The sequence below is a fragment of the Cloeon dipterum genome, chromosome 4, assembly GCF_949628265.1.
Source record: "Cloeon dipterum chromosome 4, ieCloDipt1.1, whole genome shotgun sequence".
NCBI classification, from domain to species: domain Eukaryota; kingdom Metazoa; phylum Arthropoda; class Insecta; order Ephemeroptera; family Baetidae; genus Cloeon; species Cloeon dipterum.
The window spans coordinates 18,458,264-18,482,199 of record NC_088789.1 but is presented as its reverse complement, the minus strand read 5'-3'; the positions used below and the strand labels follow the sequence as shown (position 1 = coordinate 18,482,199).

Below are 23,936 nucleotides of genomic sequence, written 5' to 3'. Positions count from 1 at the left end.
TTTTCAATAAAAAAATAAATTTTTAGTATAATTTACAGATAAGAGAACAAAACATTCCAAATATAGATATTAAATAAGAAGGAGAAATTGATCTTACTGATCACAGGAATAGGCGAGCAGCCTCGAGAGGCCTCTCCGGTATAGCCGGGCATACACGTGCACATGGGACTGTGACTGACAACATTGCAAACAGCGAGCGAGCCGCAAGCACCAGGACAAGGGTCCCGGCAGCGCTCGTTCACGCAGGCCAAATTACTCGGACACTCAGCATTGATCACACACTCAGGGCGACAATTAGGAGCACGTCCGATGTAATTTGGCAAGCATGAGCATGCCGCATGCGAGCCAATGACCCTGCACTGAGAGTGCGGGCCGCACGGCGAAGGTATGCAAGGGTTGGTATCGACCTTAGCAGGCTCAGGAACTATACACACAAAACGAAGGAGAAAATAAGACAACAACAGTAAACAAATGCACACACAAATTAAGTTGCAAGAACAAATAGAAAGACTAAGAAGACGGAAAAGGATGCTTACTCTTTTCTTTGTAACAGTTTGTGAAGGGATCACCAGTGAAACCAGGCGTGCAAGAACAAATGGGGTTGTGGTTGACAACATTGCAGCGAGCGTTCGTGCCGCATGTGCCAGGACAGGGGTCCTTGCATTTTTGAGCAAGGCAAGCCCTGTTCTGAGGACAATCGGCACTGATAACGCACTCAGGTCTGCAAGATGGCGGTGTGCCAATGTAACCCGCCTCGCAAGAGCACACCGCGTGCCCATTGATGGCGCGGCACTGACTGTTTGGTCCGCAGGGTGATGGTTGGCACGGCACAGGCTCAACGTGAGCTTTGACTGGAGGGAAGACAACAGAAATGGGTCATGCAAAGATAGACAGAGAAGAAAATGAATTTAGGATTTTTGACCTTCAAAGAAAATGTGAACGCAATTGAAAATCAATATAATGGCGGATTTTACTGAAATATAAAATAATATTTGAAACTCTTTACTTCTGACTGAACTTTTTTTAATGATTAAACAAACTTAATGGTCAAAAATCCTCTTTAAATGCACAGGTAGCTTTACCAGGTTCAATGATTCTGCAAGCACGTTGTGGTTCTCCAGTGTAACCAGGTAAACAAGAGCAAGAAGGTGCGTGATTGACAACCCTGCACTCGGCGTTGAGACCACAAGTGCCGATGCAAGGGTTGACACACTTATTGTTGACGCATGCTTTGTCACGGTTGCAGTCCGTGTTAAGGACGCATTCAGGCCGGCACCCAGTGTATGGGTCGCCGAAATATTCAGGCAGGCAAGAACATGAACCAGCACCATTTCGCTCTTTGCAAACAGCATTCGAGCCACATGGCGAGGGATCGCAAGGTCTGCGCGGACCTTCCGTGGGTACCACAGCTAGAGGAAAGGAAATATACATTCAGTGAACAGAAAAGAGAAATAAAACGGAAGAAAATAATGGGACACACAGCAGTAAAATTTCAGTATTTGCGAGTTCAAGGGGCTTTTGGATCGTAAATATTCTTACTATTGACTTTAGAGCAGCCAGAGAACGGGTCTCCGGAGAAACCAATTTGGCATTTGCAAACTGGCGAGTGTTTGACCACGGTGCAAGTGGCCTGCGCACCACATGAACCGGCGCAAGGATCTCGACATCTTTCGGCTTGGCATGCAAGATTACTGGGACACTCTTCGTTTATCATGCACTCGGGTCGGCAGTTGGGCGCACGACCGACATAATTAGGCAAACAAGTGCATGCAGCATGCTGGCCAACAACCCTGCATTGAGAGTTGGGGCCGCACGGTGACGGAACACAAGGGTTGGTATTTTCCTCCACAATCACGGGACGTCCTGTACAGATAATTCACAAAGGTACAATCACACCCACATGCAATAACACAAAGAAAAATTCATTCGGTTGGATCATGCTTACTTTCTTCTTTGAAACAGCGTGCAAATGGATCCCCTGAATAGCCAGGTGCGCAAGTACAGATAGGGTTGTGGTTAACAACCTGGCAACGAGCATTTTGTCCGCAAACTCCAGGGCAAGGATCGCGGCATTTTTGGTTAAGGCATGCTCGGTTTTGAGGACAGTCGGCGCTAATAACGCACTCAGGTTTGCAGGACGGAGGAGAGCCGACGTAGCCGGCCCTGCAGGAGCAGACAGCGTGGCCATTAATGGCTCTGCACTGACTGTTTGGACCGCAGGGCGATGGGCTACACGGGTCAGTTACAACGGTTTCCACTTTCACGACTGGAAGGAGAGTTGTGTAAGAAACATGCAACATGGACACAAGTTGAAGGGCGCAGTTTTCTTTAATTCTTTCCAACGATTTTTCAGGTCGAAGATTTAATTTTTCATGATAACTGCGACCTTCAAATATGCACTGTACAAAAATTACTTTGCTTTTGATGACATGCAGTGAGAGCATCCCCAGTGTAACCGGGAATGCACGAGCAAGAGGGTGCATGGTTGATGACTCTGCATTCAGCGTTGATGCCACAAGTGCCGAGACAAGGGTTTGTACATTTGTTGTTAACGCATGCTTTGTCTCGCGAGCAGTCAGTGTTAAGGACACATTCAGGCCGACACCCCGTGTAGGGGTCGCCGTAGAAGTCCTTCATGCACAAACAAGAGCCAGCACCGTTCCTTCCCCGACAAAGAGCGTTCGCACCGCAAGGTGACGGGTTGCACGGATCACGTGGTGATTCGACAGGCGTGACGACTGAAAATGCCACAAAAAGCGACACACATTATTTACAGGGGCCGAAAATTCGAAAAAGGGGGCAGCTCGGTAATTTTGCAAAATGATATCTGCCGAAAACGCGAATCGAGGGGTAGGGAGTAAATCTTACTTGGCGCGGGCGAGCACCCACTGAAGGGGTCGCCTGTGTAACCAGGAGGGCAAGAGCACACGGGCTGGTGGTTGACCACCCTGCACGTGGCAAGGGGCCCACACGAGCCGGGGCAAGGATCGACGCATTTATCGCATTGACACGCGAGGTGGGCGCTACATTCGCCGTTGATGGTACATTCGGGTCTGCAGTTTGGCGCCCGGCCGACAAAATTAGGCAGGCAAGAGCATGCAGCGTGCGAGTCCACCACTCGGCACTGCGAGTTGGGACCGCATGGCGAAGGAACGCACGGGTTTTGCACCGAAACAGGTGCTGGTGGTTCTAGAGAAAGCGAGAGAAGTTTGATGAGGTGTTGAATGGAGTGTGTGATTAAAGTGTCTGTTTTAAGAAAAAAAATACGCGTTCGCAGGGACTCAAATGTGTTAACTAATTACTATTAATTAACCCAAAACCAAATAGAACCTCCTCGAATGTTTAAAGATATTGAATATCATTTTACGTGTCGAAAAGAACTATTCTGTCCCTACGAAACGCTTGCTTGTGTGTAGAAAGAAAGAGAGGACAGCGTGAGAAGTGCTTACTTTCAACCCTATAACATCTTCCAAATGGATCTCCAGTGTGTCCAGAAACACAGGAGCAAATTGGGTTGTGGTTGATGACCTGACAGCGCGCGTTTTGGCCGCACGTGCCCGGACAAGGGTCCTTGCACCTCTGGTTAATACAGGACTTATCGAGCGGGCATTCAGCGCTGACCACGCATTCGGGACGGCAATTAGGCGGGACTCCGATAAATTCCACTTGGCAAGAACACACGGCGTGGCCGTTGCTCACCCTACAGTGGCTGTTAGGGCCACAGGGTGAGGGGCGGCACGGATCTTTTCGTTCTGCGACGACCACTGTGTAGTGAAGGAAATGAGTGAGAACAGGATAGACTGAGAAGGCAGCTAGTCAAGTGCAGTTTCATTTTAATTGACAATTTTTTTAGCAGATTGCATTTAAAAAATCAAAATTTATTTGAAATATTAATAAACTTAAATTTTGTTGATTTAAAAAAATTAATGTTTCATTTTAATGAATATTTAATGTAAACTTTGTGATCAATAAAAATCTTCGTGAATCTGTAGGCCATTATTGCAAATTCAACCACGTGCACTTGAAAAGCTATAAATCAATTTTGACAGCAGAAAGAAGTGCATACCGGGTTGAGGTATGAGAACGCAATATTGCAAAGCGTTGCCAGTGTATCCAGGGAGACAACTGCATGACGGGTTGTGGTTTACGACAAAGCATTGTGCGTTCTGCCCGCAGGTACCGTCGCATGGGTCTTTGCATTTGCTATTTATGCATGCCTTGTCTCGCGGGCAATCCGAGCTGAGCACGCACTCAGGTCGGCAGCCCGTGTACGGGTCACCGAAATATTCGGGCAAGCACTGGCAGGAGCCAGCGCCTTGGCGCTCTCTGCAAATTGCATTCGAGCCGCATGGCGAGGGACTGCACGGGTGGCGGGGTTCGTCGACAATTACTGAAATATTTACGAAGAAAATTGGTGCTAAAAACTTGGGGAAAAGGCGAACAAAACAGAAAATACAAGTGAAGCTGACACAAAACGTGCAACACACGAAAAGTGGAAAAGATATACATGCAGTTCAAATGAAATAGGCATGCTCTTACCTCTGATGGGGTTGCACCCAGAGAACGGGTCTCCTTCGTAGCCCTGCTCGCAGTGGCACACTGGCTGGTGGTTGTGCACTGAGCAAACAGAGTGGAATCCGCACGAACCCTGGCAAGGGTTGGAACATTTGTTTCGAACGCAAGCCAGGTTGGTTGGGCAGTCCGTGTTGATGACGCACTCAGGTCTGCAGTTGGGAGGCGCACCAAACATTCCAGAAACACAGGAGCACACTGGACGCGTGTCAATCACGCGGCACTCCGAATTGGGGCCGCAAGGCGAAGGCACGCAAGGGTTCCTATTGCCAACAGGCGTGACAACCTTTGGTTCTGCAAGCAGAACGAAATGGTTGCATAATAATTGCAATAATAAACGGAATTAATACTCTAATTAATTTTTAAAATTTAATGAAGTTTGTAATGTTGTATTTTACTTGATTTTTTATACCTTTATGTATTTCCCTCTCTCATTTATACAAAATTAAAAAAATCCAGAACAATTTTGATTGAAATGGAAGAAAAATTTTAATAAATAAATATTATTAAATATTTTAAAAGTGAAGCTATACACATAAAATTGCCAATGAGAGAAAATAATAAAAATCAACCTTGTAAAACTTATGTACCTGTTTTGATACAGCGAGAGAAAGGATCGCCTTCATAGCCTGGAGGACAACTGCAAATAGGGTTGTGGTTGATGACCTGGCAGCGAGCCTCCAGTCCGCAGCTTCCAGGACACGGGTCTTGGCACTTGTTGTTGATGCATGCCTTATTCTGAGCGCACTCTCCACTGATGACACACTCGGGTCTGCAGTTGGGAGGAGCGCCAATGTAGCCTTGGATGCAAGAGCAGACAGCATGGCCGTTGACAACTCTGCAAACACTGTTGCCTCCACAGGGATTTGGCTCGCAAGGGCTCTTGGCCGCAATTGCTGCAGACACAAAATTAACTTGATTTTATGACATCCTAATGTGTTTAATTAACTTACGAGTGACAGGAATTTGTCTGCAAGACACAAACGGATCTCCCTCATAGCCACGGAAGCAACTGCACACTGGGATATGGTTGACCACATCACATTGCGCGTTTGTGCCGCAAATGCCAATACAAGGATCTCTGCAGTGTTTGTTGACGCAGGCTAAGTTGCTGGCGCAGTCGGCGCTGAAAACGCACTCAGGTCTACAACCAGAGTATGGATCTCCGAAGTACGGGGGAATGCACGTGCAGCGAGCCATGCCATTGTGTTCAGTGCAGTGAGCGTTCTCACCACAAGGTGAGGGGTCGCAAGGTCTGTGCTCTTCAATGACAACAGCTGCAAATAACGTTATTAATATAATTATTTATATTTTCGACATTTAACTTACGAATGACAATCTTTGAGCAGCCAATAAAAGCATCTCCCTCAAAGCCTTGCAGACAGCTGCAATAGGGCGTGTGACTGACGACATCACACTTGGCGTTGTTTCCGCAAATTCCACTGCAAGGGTTCTTGCACTTCTCGTTGATGCATGCCTTGTTTGCCTGGCATTCCGAGTTGGTGATACACTCAGGTCTGCAATACGGCGGGCTGCCGAAGAAATCTGCTTTGCAAGAGCATACTGGCCTGCCCTGCTTGACTTGGCATAGAGAGTGAGGTCCACAGGGAGACGGCTCGCAAGGATTCCTAGGCGTCTTGGGTTCCTCAATGATGGGCCTGTAGCAACTGGCGAATGGATCTCCTTGATAACCAGGAGGACAGCTGCAGATGGGATTGTGGTTGATGACAAGACAGGTCGCTCCAATGCCGCAGCTGCTCGGACAAGGGTCCACACAACGTTGGTTGACGCATGAGTGCGTCTGGGAGCAGTCAGAGCTGACAACACACTCAGGTTTGCAGGCAGGAGGAACTCCTTGATATCCAGGCAGGCAAGAGCAAATGGCGACGTGGCCGTTAGCTAGACACCTGCTGTTGGGGCCACACGGCGAAGGATCACAAGGTGCAGAAACAGCCGCAGCAACTGGAGCTGTGATTATATACAAAATGTTGGTAATTTTTTATTTACAAACAGCATTAAGATAAACTTACGAGATCTCAAAGGATAGCAGGAAGCAAACGGATCTCCAGTGTGTCCAGCCTGGCACAAGCACACTGGATAGTGGTTGGCCACTTCGCATTGAGCATTCACACCGCAAACACCGACACAAGGGTTTTCACAGTGGTTATTCATGCAAGCTTTGTTTGAAGGACAGTCCTGATTGAGTACGCACTCTGGGTGGCATGACAAGTATGGGTTTCCATAGTACTTTGGTTTGCAAATGCAGGAAATGCCACTAGACGTTTGCTTACAAACAGCATTAGCACCGCAGCGAGTTGTATCGCAAGTGTCTGGCCTCACTTCCGCAACTAAAAGGTTAAAAAATTAAATTTCACGCAAAAAGGGCTAAATTAACACGTACTTGCTGGTTGTGTGCAGTGCTCAAATGGATTTCCAACAAAACCTTGTGGGCAACTGCAAACTGGCGCGTGATTGATGCACGTGCACAAAGCGTTGAATCCGCAAGAACCAGGGCAAGGGTCGACACAACGCTGGTTGATACACGCTCTGTTGAACTGGCACTCGGAGCTGCTTAAGCACTCAGGCCTGTATGCAGGCTCGCAAACAGCCACGCTACCGTAGATTCTGCAGGTGGAGTACGGGTCGCAAGGATTAGGGTCACAAACCTTGGTCATATTCGCATGAGGAGCAACAGGCGCTGAAAATTTCAATTTAAAAATAATAAATATAAACGAACATAACACTAAAAATTTGAAGCATGTTTTCACTGAATTTTAATGTATTCTAACTGATTTTAAAATAAAACTAACGTGTTTTGAGACACTGGATGAATGGATCTCCCATGTATCCTGCTTTGCAACTGCAAACTGCAACATGGTTTCTTGTGTTGCACTCAGCATTGATTCCACATGTTCCAACGCAAGGATCCTGGCACTTCTGGAAGATGCAAGCCTTGCTGGATGGACAATCTGAATGAATTGTGCACTCAGGCTGGCAGCCAATTTGTGGGTCGCCATGATATTCTGGCAGGCATGAGCAGGCTGCTTTTCCGTTCAAAATGATGCACTTGGTGTTCACTCCACAAGGACTTGGGTTGCATGGATCAACTGGATCTGGTTCTAAGAGATTAATTATAATTAGAAAATATTTATTTCAAGGAAAGGGCAGATATTTTTTAAACATTCAAAATATTTTGCAAGCAAATCTCCAGAAAAAGTGGATTTTTCATTAATTATTTTCTTTGTTACTCGTAAAATTTAATAAGTGTGTAATATCAGAGTATTATTTCCAGTAAAAATTACGTATTTTGTAGCATTTAAGTGGGATGTTTCCTTGCAAATTAATAATTTCAACTTACTCTTTAATGCGTAGCAACGATGAACTGGATTTCCAAGAAGACCGTGGTTACAAGTACAGACAGGGTGGTGTTTTTCGACCCTGCAGCTGGCTTCAATGCCGCAAGATCCAGGACAGGGATCCTTGCACTTGAATCCAATGCAAGCCTTGTCGTTGGGACACTCATCGTCCACTGAGCACTCAGGTGCGCATCCCTTTTGACTTGTTGCGTCTCCGTGGTAACCGTCCTGGCACAGACACTGAGCCAGACCCTGTGGAGACACTTTGCAGACAGTGTACGGTCCACAAGGATTCGGGAAGCAAGGGCTGATTGGCGCCCTCTGGCACTTTGAGTATGGGTCGCCATCGAATCCAGGTTTGCAGAAGCATTGCTCCTGATATTCAGCAACGTAGCAGTCTGCGTTCGGTCCGCAAGGTCCTGGCTCGCACAGAGCCCTTACGGGCTCGGCACAGCCCTTGTAGGGATTTCCAACAGTGTTGATTGGGCAGTAGCAATTTGGCTCCCTACCAGAGTCGCAGAGGGCTCCGTGACCGCAAGGGTTCGGATCGCAAGGGTCTTGCCGCTTCACGCATCCTCTGATGGTGTTGGGCAGCTCGATGTGGCCGTCAATGCAAGCGCAGCGAGCGAATCCATTGTGAATGGTGCACTGGGTATTCGGGCCGCAAGGCGACGGATCACAAGGATTCTGCGGCTGCCTGCACGGCATGATGGGTGGTTCGCCTTCATAGTTGGGTAGACAGAAGCACCTTGGGTTTCCATTGACCAAGCGACATCCAGAGTTAGGGCCACACGGGCTCGGTTTGCAGTTATCTCCCTCAGGAACTAGAAATTGATAGTTTCTAATGTGAATCATTCCCAAACCTAATGTCAAATAACTTACTGCAATTGACGAATGGATTGCCAGTCATTCCTTTCGGGCAGAAACAAATAGGATTTCCATTATCCAGCTCGCACATGGCAAGAGTTCCGCATGGATTGGGAACGCATGGGTTTGATGGCACTATAGGAAATTCAACAATTATTTTTCTCAAAAAAAAAAAAATAAATAAATCGATTAGATTACCTGTACATCCAGTAATTGGGTTGCCACCGTATCCATTGGGACACTTACAGGTTGGCACATGGTTGATAACATCACAGATAGCATTAGGGCCACATTGGCACGGGTTTTGGCACTTTCTATTGACACAAGCCTCGGATGGCGGGCATTCAGAATCACTCTGGCATCCAACAACTGAAATTTTCAAGAATAAGTAAGTAAATTTAGAGAGAAGAAAACTGTTTATGAACTCACTGAGCGAGCACTGGATGTACGGATTTCCACTATAGCCATTCCTGCATTTGCAAGAGGCTGCGTGATTGGCCGGGAAGCATTCAGCGTCGTGGCCACAAGAGTCCTCGTTGCAAGGGCTTCCGCAGCGGCGGTTTAGGCGGTCGCATAGCTGGTGTGGCGGACAGTCTTCGTTGTACTGGCAGATGGGCTTGGGGGATGTCACTGTAAAAGAAATTGTTCAAGCCGAGCCCCAGGAGTGGAGGAATATTTTACCAGGAAGACATCCGACATAGGCGTTTCCGTGGTACCCCTCAGCACAACTGCAGTCAGTTCCATGATTTGTGTTGATGCACACACCGTTGACAGCGCAAGGATTGTGTAAATCGCAAGGCCTCTGACACACATTGTTGACGCACGCCTCCGTAATTGGACAGTCGTAATTTGTCGTGCACCCAACTAAAATAATGGTAACAAAATTTAAAAACCTGAAACCTCCATGATACTTTTCCTGTGAAAATAAAAATCGGGAATAATTTTCAAAACATCCATACAATATTAATTTTAATATTTTAAAAACCACGTTGGTTAATTTTGTTGATTATTGTTTCTGATAACCAAAATTTAATTTTGGGGCAGTGTTTCATATTATTGTTAATAATTAGTAGCTTACTGGGCATGGCGGGGGCGCACTTGACCACAGGGTCGCCCTCGTAGCCTGCTGGGCACCTACACACAGGCCTGTGCATCATAACTGTGCACTTGGCCGAAGGAGCGCAGGGCTTTGCGAATTCGCAAGGATTTTCGCACAGCGACTTGTAGCACGCTTCTTGGGCGAGGCAGTCATTGTCTGACTGGCAGGGCTGCGGCACTTTAGGTGTGCCAGGTGGTTCTAGAATTGAATAGACAGCGCCGGGTAGTGTGGATTAGTTTGGTAGTGAGATGCTAAAATTGGTTACTGTACATAAAGTATTCCTTGGGTGCTAAAAGATTTCAATCAAGTGCATATTCAAGATTTTGGGATTATTTACATTTTGTTTACACAAGTGGTGCTTTCAAAATGACAGTGCCAAAATTAGATATTCACATGTGAGCTTAATTTCAAATTTAAAAGTGTTTCCAGGAGTCTGTGAATGTTAATTTCAAGTTAGAGTAATTAATTCCAGATAATTTAATTTTTGTGTCTAATGTGATACTCTACGAATGCAATTTCTACAAAAGTTCTACTTAATTAAGATAGGTGAGTGTGTTATACCTCTCCGACAATCGAAGTGGGCATCGCCCAATTGGCCAGGTGGACAAGAGCATTGGATTGTGTGATTGGAGACCGAGCAGCGCGCATTTAACGCACACGCCACCTTGGGCTTTAGACAAGGGTTCACGCAGATGTTCTCCTTGCAAGCCTCATAGTCTGGGCAGTCAGTGTCAGAGTCGCAACCCCCCTTGGACTGATCAAAACGATCGTCACCATCAGTTTCGGTGACCTCCTCGCTTGTGCCAGGGGTTGTGGAAATATCGAATTTGGTAGTTGTGGTAAAATCGACCAGCGAATTTGGAGTGGTGGTTAAGTCATCAATTTCAGAGGAAGAAGTCGGCGGGTTTTCAGAGGCATTAAAATCACCCTCAATAATTGGATCAAAATAGTCAACATTTTCGTCATTTTTAGTGTTCTCTGTCTGATTTGAAACTGAGGCAAATGTTGTGGTGGTGATCAAAGGACTGGCACTTGTTGTGCTCTCCGACTGCGTTGTGGACGATTCAAATTGAGAGATCATCGTCTGACTAGACAACTCGAACGCACTTTCAGTTGTGACGCTCGATCTGAATTCGGTCGTGATTTCAGATATTGGCAATTGACTTGAAGTGAAAATGTCGGATTGCGTGCTTCCTTGGAAGCTTTCAGGTGTTTCTGTTGAGAAAGTGCTTCTACTCGTGCTTGCGACATTTGAAATCAAATCCGACTCGCTTTCGGTTGTGGTTTGATAAGAAAGTCCAGATTTTGAAGTTGTAAATTCGAAAGAGTCGGATTTTTCGGTTGTGAAATATTGAGTGGAACTGAAAACCTCGCCGCTTTCACTCGAAACGTCATCCCCAGTGGTCGAGAAAGTGCTTTGTGTTGTAGGTGGGGTAGAACTCGTGCTTTCAGTGGATTCATTATCAAACAGATTGGGTTCTGTATAGTTATCCTGAGCAACGTCAGGTTGGTCTGTGTTTGTGTCAATGAGTGCCGATGTGGTTTCTGCTTCTGGATCAATTGTTGTTGCTTCCAAGTCTGTATTTGTACAAGGGGTATGTTTCAGTTAATGACACACATAAAATACAGATAAGAAAATAAAAAAATCTACTTTTAAAAATCATTGATTATAATTTGTTCACATGCAGAATGATTTAATATTATGCGTCTAACACCTCCATCACCAGCAATGTTTAGGCAATATTAGAAACACACAATTAATGCCACTCATAAAAACACATACACACATTCAATTTCATTTTTAAGGCGTATAAAAAAATGTGTTGCACTAGTTTTATATTTCCTAAGAAGAGTAGACAAAACATTTAATTGATGCTTTACAGAGATATTTATGATTGAAGGATTTACAAAAGAGGAAAAGGTAAATAGGTTTCAAGGCAGAGCAGGAGAAAGATTTGTAGAGGTTTAAAATCGTGCGCGTCGTCTCATATTTATAAAGTCAAGAACTCACAGTCGTGAAATAAAGAACAAGTCACTGATATTTATATAAAGAGACAAGCTCTGATGCAGTCTATTCTATACAAAGTCTTTACGTGCACAAACACGTGCAAAATAAAATTCTGTTCAAAATCTTGTTGCTGTCCATGCAGAGATGCAAATGCAAAATTTAAGTCTTTCTTTACAAAATGGCAATGCGGCATACAAAAATTATGACGAACTGTTTTATGTACAGCTTTAGTAACAAAATGCACACGCATTTTTAAATTTTGAAACATGAATAATGCTCAATTTATATACATTTTTATCAAATAGCAGATTTTATGGACAGAAAAAACTAATTTAAAAGCTTTCCCAAGCTCGCTTGCCTCAAATTAGCGTTGATCTCGAACATCTGTGATCGAAGCGCGCAAAAAAGCTCCTTGTGTCGTCTAAATTGCCGCGAGTGTCGCAGTCTCTTTAGCGTCTACGTTGCCTCGTTAGTTGCTCCATGGGGGAAGGGAATTGGGATGGGTGCAAGGGCATTTTTGGGGGTTTTGCATGGTTTCAAATAATATGTTGGCAATTTCAAAGTGCCAAGTTATAAAAATCTCAATCAGCAACACACCATTTCTCAAAATAAATAAAAAGCATTGCTAAGGTACTGCAATATTTGGCGTAAAAAATCGTGTTGAAGCTAAATAGCGGTGTTGGCCATTGCGGCACAACGTTCCTACCTTTGATGCAGGCGCCGGTTGTGATGTCACAGGTCGAACCAGGAGGACAGTGGTCGCAGACGGCCTTCGTCGGCTCAGTACCTGCGAAACGCCGAAGTCAGCACAACCTATTCTTCCTAATCACCTGCTCAAGATCGAACTATGCAACCCCACCGCACGTCTGCTACGCCGGTTGCATAGTTATGATTTACGGCAGTTCACTTACCTTGAGGCACGCAATTGCATCCGTCGCAATAAAAGTTTGGCCTGCAGTCAGTTGTCTTCTGGCAGTTGCAAACTGAAATAAATAAAAATTGCGGTCAGACAAAAGAGTCAAAGAAATAAATATATCTGAAAATAATAAAATACGATCGATTATAATGTTTAAAAATAAACAAATCATGCAATAGAAACTGCAACAAAACATATCTACACAAATAGAGTATATTTACAAAGAACGCAGATAATTGCAGCTCGAAATATAAATTGAACTAATCAGCAAAGTAGAAAAGAAATAGTATGCACCTTTAACGCAAACAGGCTGATGGTTTTGCACTTGGCACTCCTCAATTCCGCGGCAAGGACTTGCCACGCTGCATGGATCTTGGCAATTGTTATTGATACATGCTTGCTGAGGACTACACTCGGAATTCGAAAGACATCCAACAACTGCGGGAACAAAAATGAACTCAGCACCACGAAAATGGGTTTGCAATTGGTTTAAATATTTTTTATATAATGTAAAAGGTAAGCTTTTAGACTTGTAATTAAGATCATCAGCATCGTTTCTAACGGCAGAGCATTCGTTATGTTAATATCGCTTTGTAAGCTGCAAATTGCGTTCATTCGTTTACTTTAGGTTAACCGCAAACCAACAACACAAAGCAAATTTCCAACACCAAAAAGATGCACATGAGTAGAAACAAGATAAAATATTGTGTGTATTTTCATGTGTGTTTTTGTGCTGTACAAATATCTGTATTTTATGTACAAATGTTTAAAAAAGTGTAGTAATTTATATTCATGCTCAAAGTAGGTTTATCTTTTCTTTATATATCACAGATTTAGGGAAGAATATTGATTCTAGTCTTTGCTGCTTCGCAAGCAGAGGGACTGAAAAACATTTAATTTACCGTGCAAACATTCGCAAATGAAGTCAAAACACCCACTCTGGGCGAGTGGGGTAAATTGCCTTGTGGAACCAAACGAAAAGCTTTAAATGCATTTGCAATCCATGGCAGTTTATCTCAATAAATAAAAAAGGCGTTCAATGCGGCAGCCTTAAGGAAAAGAAGACAACTTGTTTGCACTTTTTTTCTGTTGTTTACCTGGGTGTGTGCTACAAATATGGAGCAACTCGTCCCCAGAAGCATTGCACAAACATACTGGCCTATGGTCTCGTACGACGCAGTCGAATGATTTGCACGCATTGTAATAAGAGCAAGGATCACGACATATTCTGCCAATGCACATCAGATAATCGGGACAGTGGAGGTCTGCTGTGCATTCTGTTTTGTTTGATTCAGTTAGTGAAACTGATTCCGTAGAAATTACAGGTTCTGAGGGGTGATTAGGTTCGACAGTTGCACTTTTAATATTTTCTGTGGTGTAATCGGAGGAGGTGGTTGTGGTTTCGAACAAATCTAAAGGCACACCTGACAATTTAGTGGTTTTTCGCCCAGTGTTTTCAGTAGTAACACTAATATCTATTTTATCGGTTTGAGTAGAAAAGAGGGTTGATTCAAAAGTTTCAGACTTATCCGAAATAAAAGCGGTGGTCGCACTATCTTGGTTAGAGGGAGTAATGGAATTCGAGCCGTCACTTTTAACTGAGGTATCTTCATAAGTAGTGGAGGAAATATATCGAGTGGTTGATGCTTCATTGTTCGTAACTGTACTTGAATCGAAATCATTAAATGACTCTTCTACCATGTTTGTTTTTATTGTTGTATGTGTTAAAGTGTCAGTGTCTGTGGTAACTGGTTTGTGTTCTGTGGTTGATTTTTCAAGGATTGAGTTTGTTGTTGCAGCGGTCTGGTCGGTTGAAGTTTCAAATATATTTTTTGTATGCTCTGTATTTGCAATTGTACTATGGCTCTCAGTTGGGGAAAATGTGCTCCGCTCCTCTGACATTGAATCAGGAGTGCTTGCACGTGGCGTGGATTTTTGTGTACTGTCAAAGTCGGGTTCTGTGTGGAATGCAGTTGACGTCTGAATGTAACTTTCTGTTGGAATAGCAGTCTCTTTGGACGTGCGATAATCAACAGTCATGATAGTTTCAGATTCAGCAGTGGAAGTTGGTTGAGTTGTGATTGTGACAGTATTTGAGTAAGTCGGAATGCGACTTGAGCTCTCGGTTGATAAGGAATTGTCGGTACTTACTTCAGGAATTTCTGTCTTGTCTGTTTTAAACTTTGAAGTAACTTTTGGCAATTCTGTAGCGTCAAACTGTGTAGCTAAAGTGGGTTCTGTGATTGTTTTGTCTTGCACAGTTGAATATGGTTGAGGGCCTAAAGTTTTTCCGGTACTTGGTTCAGATGAACCTTCTTCGGTGGTTGTGCTTCCAAAATTTGTGTTATCTAAGTTGGGTAACTGATGTCTTTCCGTTGTAATCTGCGGATTAATAGTGGATTCGGTGCCAATTTCTACAGATATGCTTGCGGTTTGTGTGAAAAAATGTTCAGTTTGGTTTATTTTTGAAGGTGTTTCAGTTGAGTTATCAATGCTCAAGTTAAGCGCGGTTGAACTGTCTTTTCCATTTGAAATTTTTGAATTTTCGGTAAAAATGGTGTTAACTTGAGTTGTGTGTGTAGTGTACTCGTTCGTTTCAATTATGGCTGTAGTGGATCCGATTTCCGAATTTCCTATTACCGTTTCAGTTGAATGGAGATCAAGAGAAGGAACCTTCGAAAATTCGTCCATTGACGGAATGATAGTTTGTGTAACTGTGGAAGATTGTACGTCAACAACTCTTTCAGTTGTAATTTGAGAAGTTGAGGTTTGAATGATGGGCTCGTCAGTTAGATCTCTGTACTTTGTGGTAGTGGAATCGGAAGCTTTGGACATTGTCGAGTATGTGTTATCGGGATAAGAAGCTTGAGTACTATCTTGAACTGTTTGTTCAGAGCTAAAATATTCCGTTGTGGTTTCACTTCCAGTTTCCGAAAACGCAGTTGTTGTTCTGGCACTTTCATTGCTTTCGAAATTATTATTAGAACTAGAGGATGTGCTAAAATCACTTATTGTTGATGTGGAAATCAAATTTTCATTTGGAAATGCGCTCGATTGGGTAGTGCTTAAATCAGGCACATTTGTAGAGGGCTGCTCAGATTTAGTAATTTCAGAACCTACTTCAATTATTGATTTCAGGGTGGTACTTACAAAACTATCTGTTGTTCTAATTGGTAGATCGGTTTCAAATTTGGTTTGATCAGAATACGTAGAGGTTGTCGATTGGTATTTTTGAGTCGAAAAATCATTTTCATCCGAAATTTGAGTTTTGTTGCTATTCAATTGCGTTGTTGTTTCGTTAATGCCAATATCTATTGAATCAATTAAGTAAGTACTCTCGTCCATATTTGTGGTAAATGTGTCATGAGAAGTGACGCCATCCATTATTGTGTTAGCTGAAGTAGTGATTTCAAACGCTTTGCTTGTTGAAGGAATCTTAATATCAACTGGTGTATCAGTAGTGGAAAGTGAAACTGGAACGGTATTTCTTTCAGTATCTATCAAATTGGAAATTGTCGTAGAATCTCCCTTGATTGTAACATGAGGCTGCAACGTGCTATAGTCTAGGTTGGTTGTGTGCAATTTGTCAGAGGTAGTGTCCGTGGTTTCGGTATATTTAATATCATTAACGGTACTTGAATCTAAATACTTTTCAGAACTATCAATGGTTTGTATATGTGCTTTTGTGGAAGATTCAATGAGATTTGGATCAGTGTGGGTAGCAGATTGCAAAGTACTGAATTCTACATTGCTTGTTGATTCATATAATTCTGTGGTGGGAGAATCTTTAATATAATTCGATTGTGTTGTTTTATCAAAATTGTAAGATTCATCAGAATAGGTTGGATCTTGTTCTCTATGTGTCATTGTTACAATTTCAACCAACTTGGTGGTCGAACCCATTTTTATAGTACTCGTTTCTGCTGATAGAGATGAGTCAGTTGATATTTGTGTTGGCAATGGGCTTGATTCTTTTTCGGCATTGTAATTGAGTGTTGTAAACTGTGTGTCTTTGACATCGCTTTTTGGGGTGGATATTTCATCAAACACGTTTTCTGGAATACGAACGGTAGTGGAAGGTTCTTCGGCATTGAAAGCAGTTGTAAAATCATTTGAAACTGTAGTACGATCGAAATTAGTTCTACTAGTAACTGAGTCATCAGCGGAAGTTATGCTTCCAATTGAATTAGTGCTAGGATCTGAACCAGTTGTTGAAATATCACTGGATGTTGCAGCTTCAACTGTCGTGCTGTCTATTTTTGAGTCAACGAATGGTTTAAAAGAGCTACTGGAAATGGGCAATTCAGTCTTCAATGAGACAGTTTCAACACTGCCAGTGCTAAATGTGGTCGTTGTGTATGTATCATTAGTATCTCCATCTGAAGGAATTGAATGAGTTGAATGAATATTTTCGCCATTTCCATTGGTCGCATCGGTGCGATCACTCAATGCTGTTGACGAATCAGTGGTTCCCGAATAAATATTTTCTAATCCATCCGTTACTGAACTGACTGTCGTTTGTGAGCTAGGACGAGTAATATAATCATTTGGAGCAATGGAGCTTTGTTCACTTATCACATTTTCCGTTTTACCGGATTCCTGAAATTCAGTGGTTAGAATTACTGAGTCATTGAATCGTTCAGTGGTAAAATGAATTTCGGACTGGTTCAGTTGGTTTATTTCTTTAAGAGAAGTTTTATTTGAAACGGATTCAACTGTACTCACAGTAAAACCATCTGAAGTAGTCATTTCGCTAGTAATTGCTGAATTTAAGGAATCAGGCAAGGTCGTAAATAAGTCCTTGTTTTGAAAATCTGTAGTTTTTCCTGTTAAAGAGGAATCAGTTGTGCCGAGATTGACCTCAGTTGTGTAGGGGTAAATTTCAGTGTTTGAATTTTGCGCCAAGGTTGATCCCGTATTTGAATCCAACGCTGTAAAAGTTTGTTGTGTTTCAAGACTTGCACCAGTCGTCGAAATCATTGAAATTATGTTTTGAGTTGTGGTTGTGATTGGTGATGAAGTCTCGGTGTCGTTAGTTTCAGAATCTATTTTATTAAATGAGGTAGTGTACTGCGTAGGCTCGGTTGTGCTTTTTGCCAAATCATTTTTGCTATCAAGATCTGTGAAAGGAGTAAGTGTAGTTGAGCCATTGAAAATATCTGTGCCATTTCCTTCAATTGATGACGTGTATTGTTCGGTGGTATAGATTTCAGTGCCGTTTTCGACTGGAATGCTTGTAATTTTAGTGAAATTTTTATCCGAGTCATAGTTTAATTGCGTCGGGGTGAAATTAGCTGATTCCGTGTGGAACTCAGCAGGCTCTGTTACACTATCAACCTTGCGGGTTCGCGAATCAGTAGGATAAGTTTTTGGAAAGCTAGTTGTACTTTGAACGGGCTCTGAGCTCCCTTCGTTAGCCATATAAGAATATGAACTGGAAGTCGTCAGACCAATTGTGTTTTTATCCGTGGTGAATTTAGACGTGTCTAAGGTGGTAGGTTGATTTGATTGTTGTTCCGTCGAGTCCGTGACCACATAAGGATTGAATGTGAAATCGTTATTTTCGCTTTTATCTATGTAACGGTAAATGGTAGTGGCACGAGTACTTGTGGTTGGCGCAAATGTTAGAGTTTCAGCTTTTTCAACAGGACTTGATGTTAAATTGGGATCAGTTGACGACAAAATATTTGTGGTAGTTTGCTGTGTAGTTGTTTGAGCAGAGACCTTAGTCAACTCGTCTTCCTGTGTTTGAGTAGTGACTGATTCAGTTTGATTGAAATTTTCGTACTCAGTAGCCTCCGGTGGCGATACTAAAGTTGAAGTTTCAGGCTTTTGTGAGTTGAAATGAGTTGCATTGACAAAATCGGGCTGATCAGTGGTACTATTAGAAACATTTTCCACTTTTAAAGGGTTGGTCGACGTACTGATTTCTGTGAACAACGCGTCATTAACGACTGTTGTCGGGTTTGTATAATAATTTGCACTTGATGGTAAGTCTGTTTGTGTAGTGTCCAAACTAGTTTGTGTGCTCGACTGAGTAGCAGTGGTTGTTTCTCGCGTGTTTCCTAAGATTTCAGTCAAATTGTATCTGTTCTTTAATTCTGTAGCTTGTGTGGTGACAGTGTTTGAAATTGTTGTTGATTCAAAGTTTTGTTTAGTTTTATATTCTTTTTCAGAGGTACCAAATGTACTTGTAAATTCAGGCTCAGTGAAGCCGACCATATTTTCAGTTTGTGTGTCCGTGAATTGAGTTGAAGTCTTTATGCCTGTCATTTCAACAAACTGCGAGGTGGTAACAAAGTTCGGAAGTGTTGTTAAATCTGACTGAGGAAGTGTTTCTGCGTGAGTGGTGAATTTCAAGTCACTGATTTCCGTTGTAGGGTAGTCTTTTGTGTTCGTTTCAATAAAATGGCCTTGCGTAATGATAGATTCAGTCGAAGTAAGCGTTTGATCAATTTTTAGAGTTGTTTCGATTTTCAACGGTCTATTTGGCATTCTGGTGGTAATTGTACTATCCCAGACCAACTCATCCGCAGGTGTCATGAAAGTCAATGTGCTTTCTTTAGGTTGGTGTGTGTTTGTTTCTGTATGATCAATCAGGCCTGAAGAAGTACTTAATTGATGTGTAGTTGTTTGCGTGGGGAGGGTTGTAAACACTTCTTGTTGCGTCTTATTAGATTCAGTCTGCATTAGAGTAGAAAGAACTTGAGGGTCATCTGTAGTAAACGGATTTGCACTATCTTTGACTCGTTCTGTTAAATCACTTCCAGTGCTAAGAGTTGATTCAGTGCCATAATTAATTTTAGAAGAAGTGAGTTCATTTTTGACAATATCAGTTTGGTGTTGTAAGGGCGCATAAGGCGTTGTCTCAGGATTGTCATATTCTGAGGTAAAATCAGTTTGAGAGACATCTGAATTGCTTTGTTTTGAAGTTGTGTGCAAGGGAATCAAATCATTTTTTGCTGTAGTGTTTTCATTTACTCCAAATGTGGTTTCGGTAGTGTAGGTGTCAGTCGTGTTCATCTCATTTTCAAATAAACTATCATTGAAAGTAACAGCAGGTGTGGAAATTTTGAGTTCAGATTCGGTCTGCATTTGAGTATAAAGAATTTGAGGGTCATCTGTAGTAAACGGATTTGCACTATCTTTGACTCGTTCTGTTAAACCACTTTCAGTGCTAAGAGTTGTTTCAGTGCCAAAATTAATTTTAGAAGAAGTGAGTTCATTTTTGACAGTATCAGTTTGGTGTTCCAAAGACGCATAAGGCGTTGTCTCAGGATTGTCATATTCTGAGGTAAAATCAGATTGAGAGACATCTGAATTGCTCTGTTTTGAAGTTGTGTGCAAGGGAATCAAATCAATATTTTCTGTAGTGTTTTCATTCACCCCCCATGTTGTTTCGGTTGTGTATGTGTCAGTTTTGTTCATATCGTTTCCAATCAAACTATCAGCAGTGGTGGAAATTTTGAGTTCAGATTCAGTCTGCATTTGAGTAGAAATAATTTGAGGGTCATCTGTAGTAACCGAATTTGTCCCATCTTTGACTCGTTCTGTGAAATCACTTCCAGTGCTAAGAGTTGATTCAGTACCATAATTTATTGTCGTGGATGTGAGTTCATTTTTGACAAAATTAGTTTGGTGTTGTGAGGGCGCATAAGGCGTTGTCTCAGGATTGTCATATTCTGAGGTAAAATCAGTTTGAGAGACATCTGAATTGCTCTGTTTTGAAGTTGTGTGCAAGGGAATCAAATCAATTTTTGCTGTAGTGTTTTCATTTACTCCAAATGTGGTTTCGGTAGTGTAGGTGTCAGTTGTGTTCATCTCATTTTCAAATAAACTATCATTGAAAGTAACAGCAGGTGTGGAAATTTTGAGTTCAGATTCAGTCTGCATTTGAGTAGAATGAATTTGAGGGTCATCTGTAGTAACCGAATTTGCACTATCTTTGACTCGTTCTGTTAAATCACTTCCAGTGCTAAGAGTTGATTCAGTGCCAAAATTAATTGTAGAAGAAGTGAGTTCTTGTTTGACAAAATCAGTTTGGGGTTGTAAGGGCGCATAAGGCGTTGTCTCAGGATTGTCATATTCTGAGGTGAAATCAGATTGAGAGACATCTGAATTGCTCTGTTTTGAAGTTGTGTACAAGGGAATCAAATCAATCTTTTCTGTAGTGTTTTCATTCACCCCCAATGTTTTTTCGGTTGTGTAGGTGTAAGTTTCGTTCATATCTGTTCCAATTAGACTATCAGCAGTGGTGGAAATTTTGAGTTTAGATTCAGTCTGCATTTGAGTAGAATGAATTTGTGGGTCATCTGTAGTAACCGAATTTGTCCCATCTTTGACTCGTTCTGTGAAATCACTTCCAGTGCTAAGAGTTGATTCAGTGCCATAATTTATTGTCGAGGATGTGAGTTCATTTTTGATAAAATCAGTTTGGTGTTGTGACGGCGCATAAGGCGTTGTCTCAGGATTGTCATATTCTGAGGTAAAATCAGTTTGAGAGACATCTGAATTGCTTTGTTTTGAAGTTGTGTGCAAGGGAATCGAATCAATTTTTGCTGTAGTGTTTTCATTTACTCCCAATGTGGTTTCGGTAGTGTAGGTGTCAGTTGTGTTCATCTCATTTTCAAATAAACTATCATTGAAAGTAACAGCAGGGGTGGAAATTTTGAGTTCAGATTCAGTCTGCATTTGAGTAGAATGAATTTGAGGGTCATCTGTAGTAACCGAATTTGCACTATCTTTGACTCGTTCTGTTAAATCACTTCCAGTGCTAAGAGTTGTTTCAGTGCCATAATTAATTGTAGAAGAAGTGAGTTCTTGTTTGTCAAAATCAGTTTGGTGTTGTAAAGGCGCATAAGGCGTTGTCTCAGGATTGTAATAATCTGAGGTAAAATCAGTTTGAGAAATATCAGAATTGCTCTGTTTTGAAGTTGTGTGTAAAGGTATCAAATCGATTTTTGCTGTAGTTTTTTCATTTACCCCAAATGTGGTTTCGGTTGAGTAGGTGTCAGTTTTGTGCAAATCGTTTCCAATCAAACTATCAGCAGTGGTGGAAATTTTGAGTTCAGATTCAGTCTGAATTTTAGTAGACAGAATATGAGGGTCATCTGTATTAACCGAATTTGTCCCATCTTTGACTCGTTCTGTGAAATCACTTCCAGTGCTAAGAGTTGATTCAGTGCCATAATTTATTGTAGAGGAAGAGAGTTCATTTTGAACAAAATCAGTTTGGTGTTCCAAAGACGCATAAGGTGTTGTCTCAAGATTATCATGCATTGTGGTCGAATCAGTTTGAGAGACATCTGAATTGCTCTGTTTTGAAGTCGTGTGCAAGAGATTTTCTGTTTTCAACGTGGTTAAATCTTGAACCTGATATTTCAAAGTGGTAGTTGACTGATCAATAGTAAATTCATGTTGAGGCGATTCTGAAAAATCTTTCAGAGGGGTAAAATTTGAATCCGTTGTAGTTTGATCGCGCTCAGCAGTAGATAATGTAGAGTGAGAATGGAACGATTGAGTCACGGTTTGGTCTAAGGTTGACAAAACGTCGGTTGCTTGTGATGTGTGCTCAGTTGAATGATCAGCAGTGGAACTGTGATCATAATTCTGAGTGTATGCAGTGTCAGTGGAAATAGGTGTGGATTGAGTTTTAGTGGTAAATTCATGACTATTTGTGTATGTGGTTGCACCAGGTGTTGTAATAGTATATTGCGCTTCGTCTTTAACAGGACTGTCAGTGAAGCTGAAATTTTTGTTTGGATCCGTTACTGATAGTGAAGATTGCAATGAACTTGATTCCGTTTCTTGCGAATTAGGAACCGTAGATGAATCAATCAAAGTGGTCTCAAGATATTTGGACGTCGAATCCGTCGAGATTTCGTTATTACTTGTCGATGAATGAAAATCAAAATTAATTGGATCCCGCGTAACCGGCGGTTCATTTATGCTTATGTCTGGTAAAGGTGGGAGAGTGTCAGACTTGTAATTTTTGTCCCGAGAAAGAGTTGTTTGTTCCGTTATAATTTGTGGTACCGTACTACTCTCAATGATTGTGTCTTGCGTGTTGAATGTAGTTTCATTCGGTTTGTGTGTTACCATATTTAGAGTTTCACTAGAATTAGAAGAGTCAGTCGGATCGATTATAAGATCAGGCTCGTAATAATCTAAATCGTCAGCTAAATCTGGCGGCTCTACCTCAATTCCTTCTAATGGATCTGAGGTTGTGGAATCAATTCCATAATCATAATCAGATGGGGTCGTTGAATCGAAAGAATCGTTAGGTGTTTTAGTTGTGCGATCATAATCAGCAAAATCAAGAGTTGAATGCGTTTTATCATCAATCGCGGCACTCGTTGTTTCAGCAGTTTTGTCAGGAGTGAATTTCGAATTGTTCGGATTTTCAGTTAAAAAATCAGGGTTTTCAGACGGGAAAACAATACGATCATCACTGTCAACGGGGAAATAAATTTTATCATCTCCCGGGCTTGGCAGAATAATGTCGGAAGCGTTAGCAGCCTTTTCCATTTCAAGGCATTTTGATTCGTGACCGGATTTGCAACGACACATAGGCTTGCGTGAGCGAACAATGCATGTTAGATGGGGAGAAGAGCATGGTTGTGGGCTGACTGTACATGGGTCTCTACAGGTTCCGTGTAGACACACGTGTTGTTCTGAACAATCACCGTCCATATTACACCTAGGTTTCAGTGATTGATTGAACGGTGGTGGTTGTGGTGTTGGTGATTGTGTTGGTGCTGTTAAAAATTAACACAATTGGACACACATATTACTACAGGCTACATAATGTATCTACAACGACAAAATATTTACAAGATGATAGAAAGGGAGATGGAGAAATGATACAGATGAGGGGACAGTAAGAGACGACAAAGGATCGAATAGAGAAAGCTGACGGAAGTGTGTTTTGTGTGTGTGTTCAAGTGTGGGTTTCTTTGAGAGTCATTAAACAGAGAAATTTACAAAAGATGACAGGAAATTAGGGTTTCACTGGATGGGCCACACTGCTAATTAATGTCCACAACTTGGTGTTTTCGGGTGGTGTCTGTAGATTAATAAATTATATTTTTTTATATTAGCCGAAATCTTATTTAAATT

General features: G+C 42.1%; 1 protein-coding gene across 5 annotated transcripts in view; it reads right to left on the bottom strand.

The window, feature by feature from the left end:
- Nucleotides 1–23,936, bottom strand: part of dpy (dumpy) — a 122,226-nt gene that overhangs the window by 29,578 nt on the left and 68,712 nt on the right. For 3 of the 5 annotated variants that reach the window (XM_065489588.1, XM_065489587.1, XM_065489592.1), the window contains 27 exons: nucleotides 13,916–23,575; nucleotides 13,113–13,256; nucleotides 12,814–12,885; nucleotides 12,609–12,689; nucleotides 10,456–11,472; nucleotides 9,874–10,092; nucleotides 9,477–9,659; nucleotides 9,225–9,425; nucleotides 8,994–9,164; nucleotides 8,811–8,930; nucleotides 7,931–8,752; nucleotides 7,383–7,691; nucleotides 6,974–7,270; nucleotides 6,603–6,920; nucleotides 5,902–6,540; nucleotides 5,526–5,849; nucleotides 5,163–5,468; nucleotides 4,540–4,866; nucleotides 4,067–4,390; nucleotides 3,450–3,764; nucleotides 2,869–3,189; nucleotides 2,415–2,738; nucleotides 1,946–2,266; nucleotides 1,540–1,863; nucleotides 1,083–1,409; nucleotides 537–851; nucleotides 98–424 (listed from right to left, as the gene is read on the bottom strand). In XM_065489588.1, coding sequence (XP_065345660.1) covers nucleotides 98–424; nucleotides 537–851; nucleotides 1,083–1,409; nucleotides 1,540–1,863; nucleotides 1,946–2,266; nucleotides 2,415–2,738; nucleotides 2,869–3,189; nucleotides 3,450–3,764; nucleotides 4,067–4,390; nucleotides 4,540–4,866; nucleotides 5,163–5,468; nucleotides 5,526–5,849; nucleotides 5,902–6,540; nucleotides 6,603–6,920; nucleotides 6,974–7,270; nucleotides 7,383–7,691; nucleotides 7,931–8,752; nucleotides 8,811–8,930; nucleotides 8,994–9,164; nucleotides 9,225–9,425; nucleotides 9,477–9,659; nucleotides 9,874–10,092; nucleotides 10,456–11,472; nucleotides 12,609–12,689; nucleotides 12,814–12,885; nucleotides 13,113–13,256; nucleotides 13,916–23,575 — 18,108 coding nt within the window. The remainder of the gene's footprint in view (nucleotides 1–97; nucleotides 425–536; nucleotides 852–1,082; nucleotides 1,410–1,539; nucleotides 1,864–1,945; nucleotides 2,267–2,414; nucleotides 2,739–2,868; nucleotides 3,190–3,449; nucleotides 3,765–4,066; nucleotides 4,391–4,539; nucleotides 4,867–5,162; nucleotides 5,469–5,525; nucleotides 5,850–5,901; nucleotides 6,541–6,602; nucleotides 6,921–6,973; nucleotides 7,271–7,382; nucleotides 7,692–7,930; nucleotides 8,753–8,810; nucleotides 8,931–8,993; nucleotides 9,165–9,224; nucleotides 9,426–9,476; nucleotides 9,660–9,873; nucleotides 10,093–10,455; nucleotides 11,473–12,608; nucleotides 12,690–12,813; nucleotides 12,886–13,112; nucleotides 13,257–13,915; nucleotides 23,576–23,936) is intronic. The other 2 variants (XM_065489591.1, XM_065489590.1) reach the window with 2 other exon arrangements.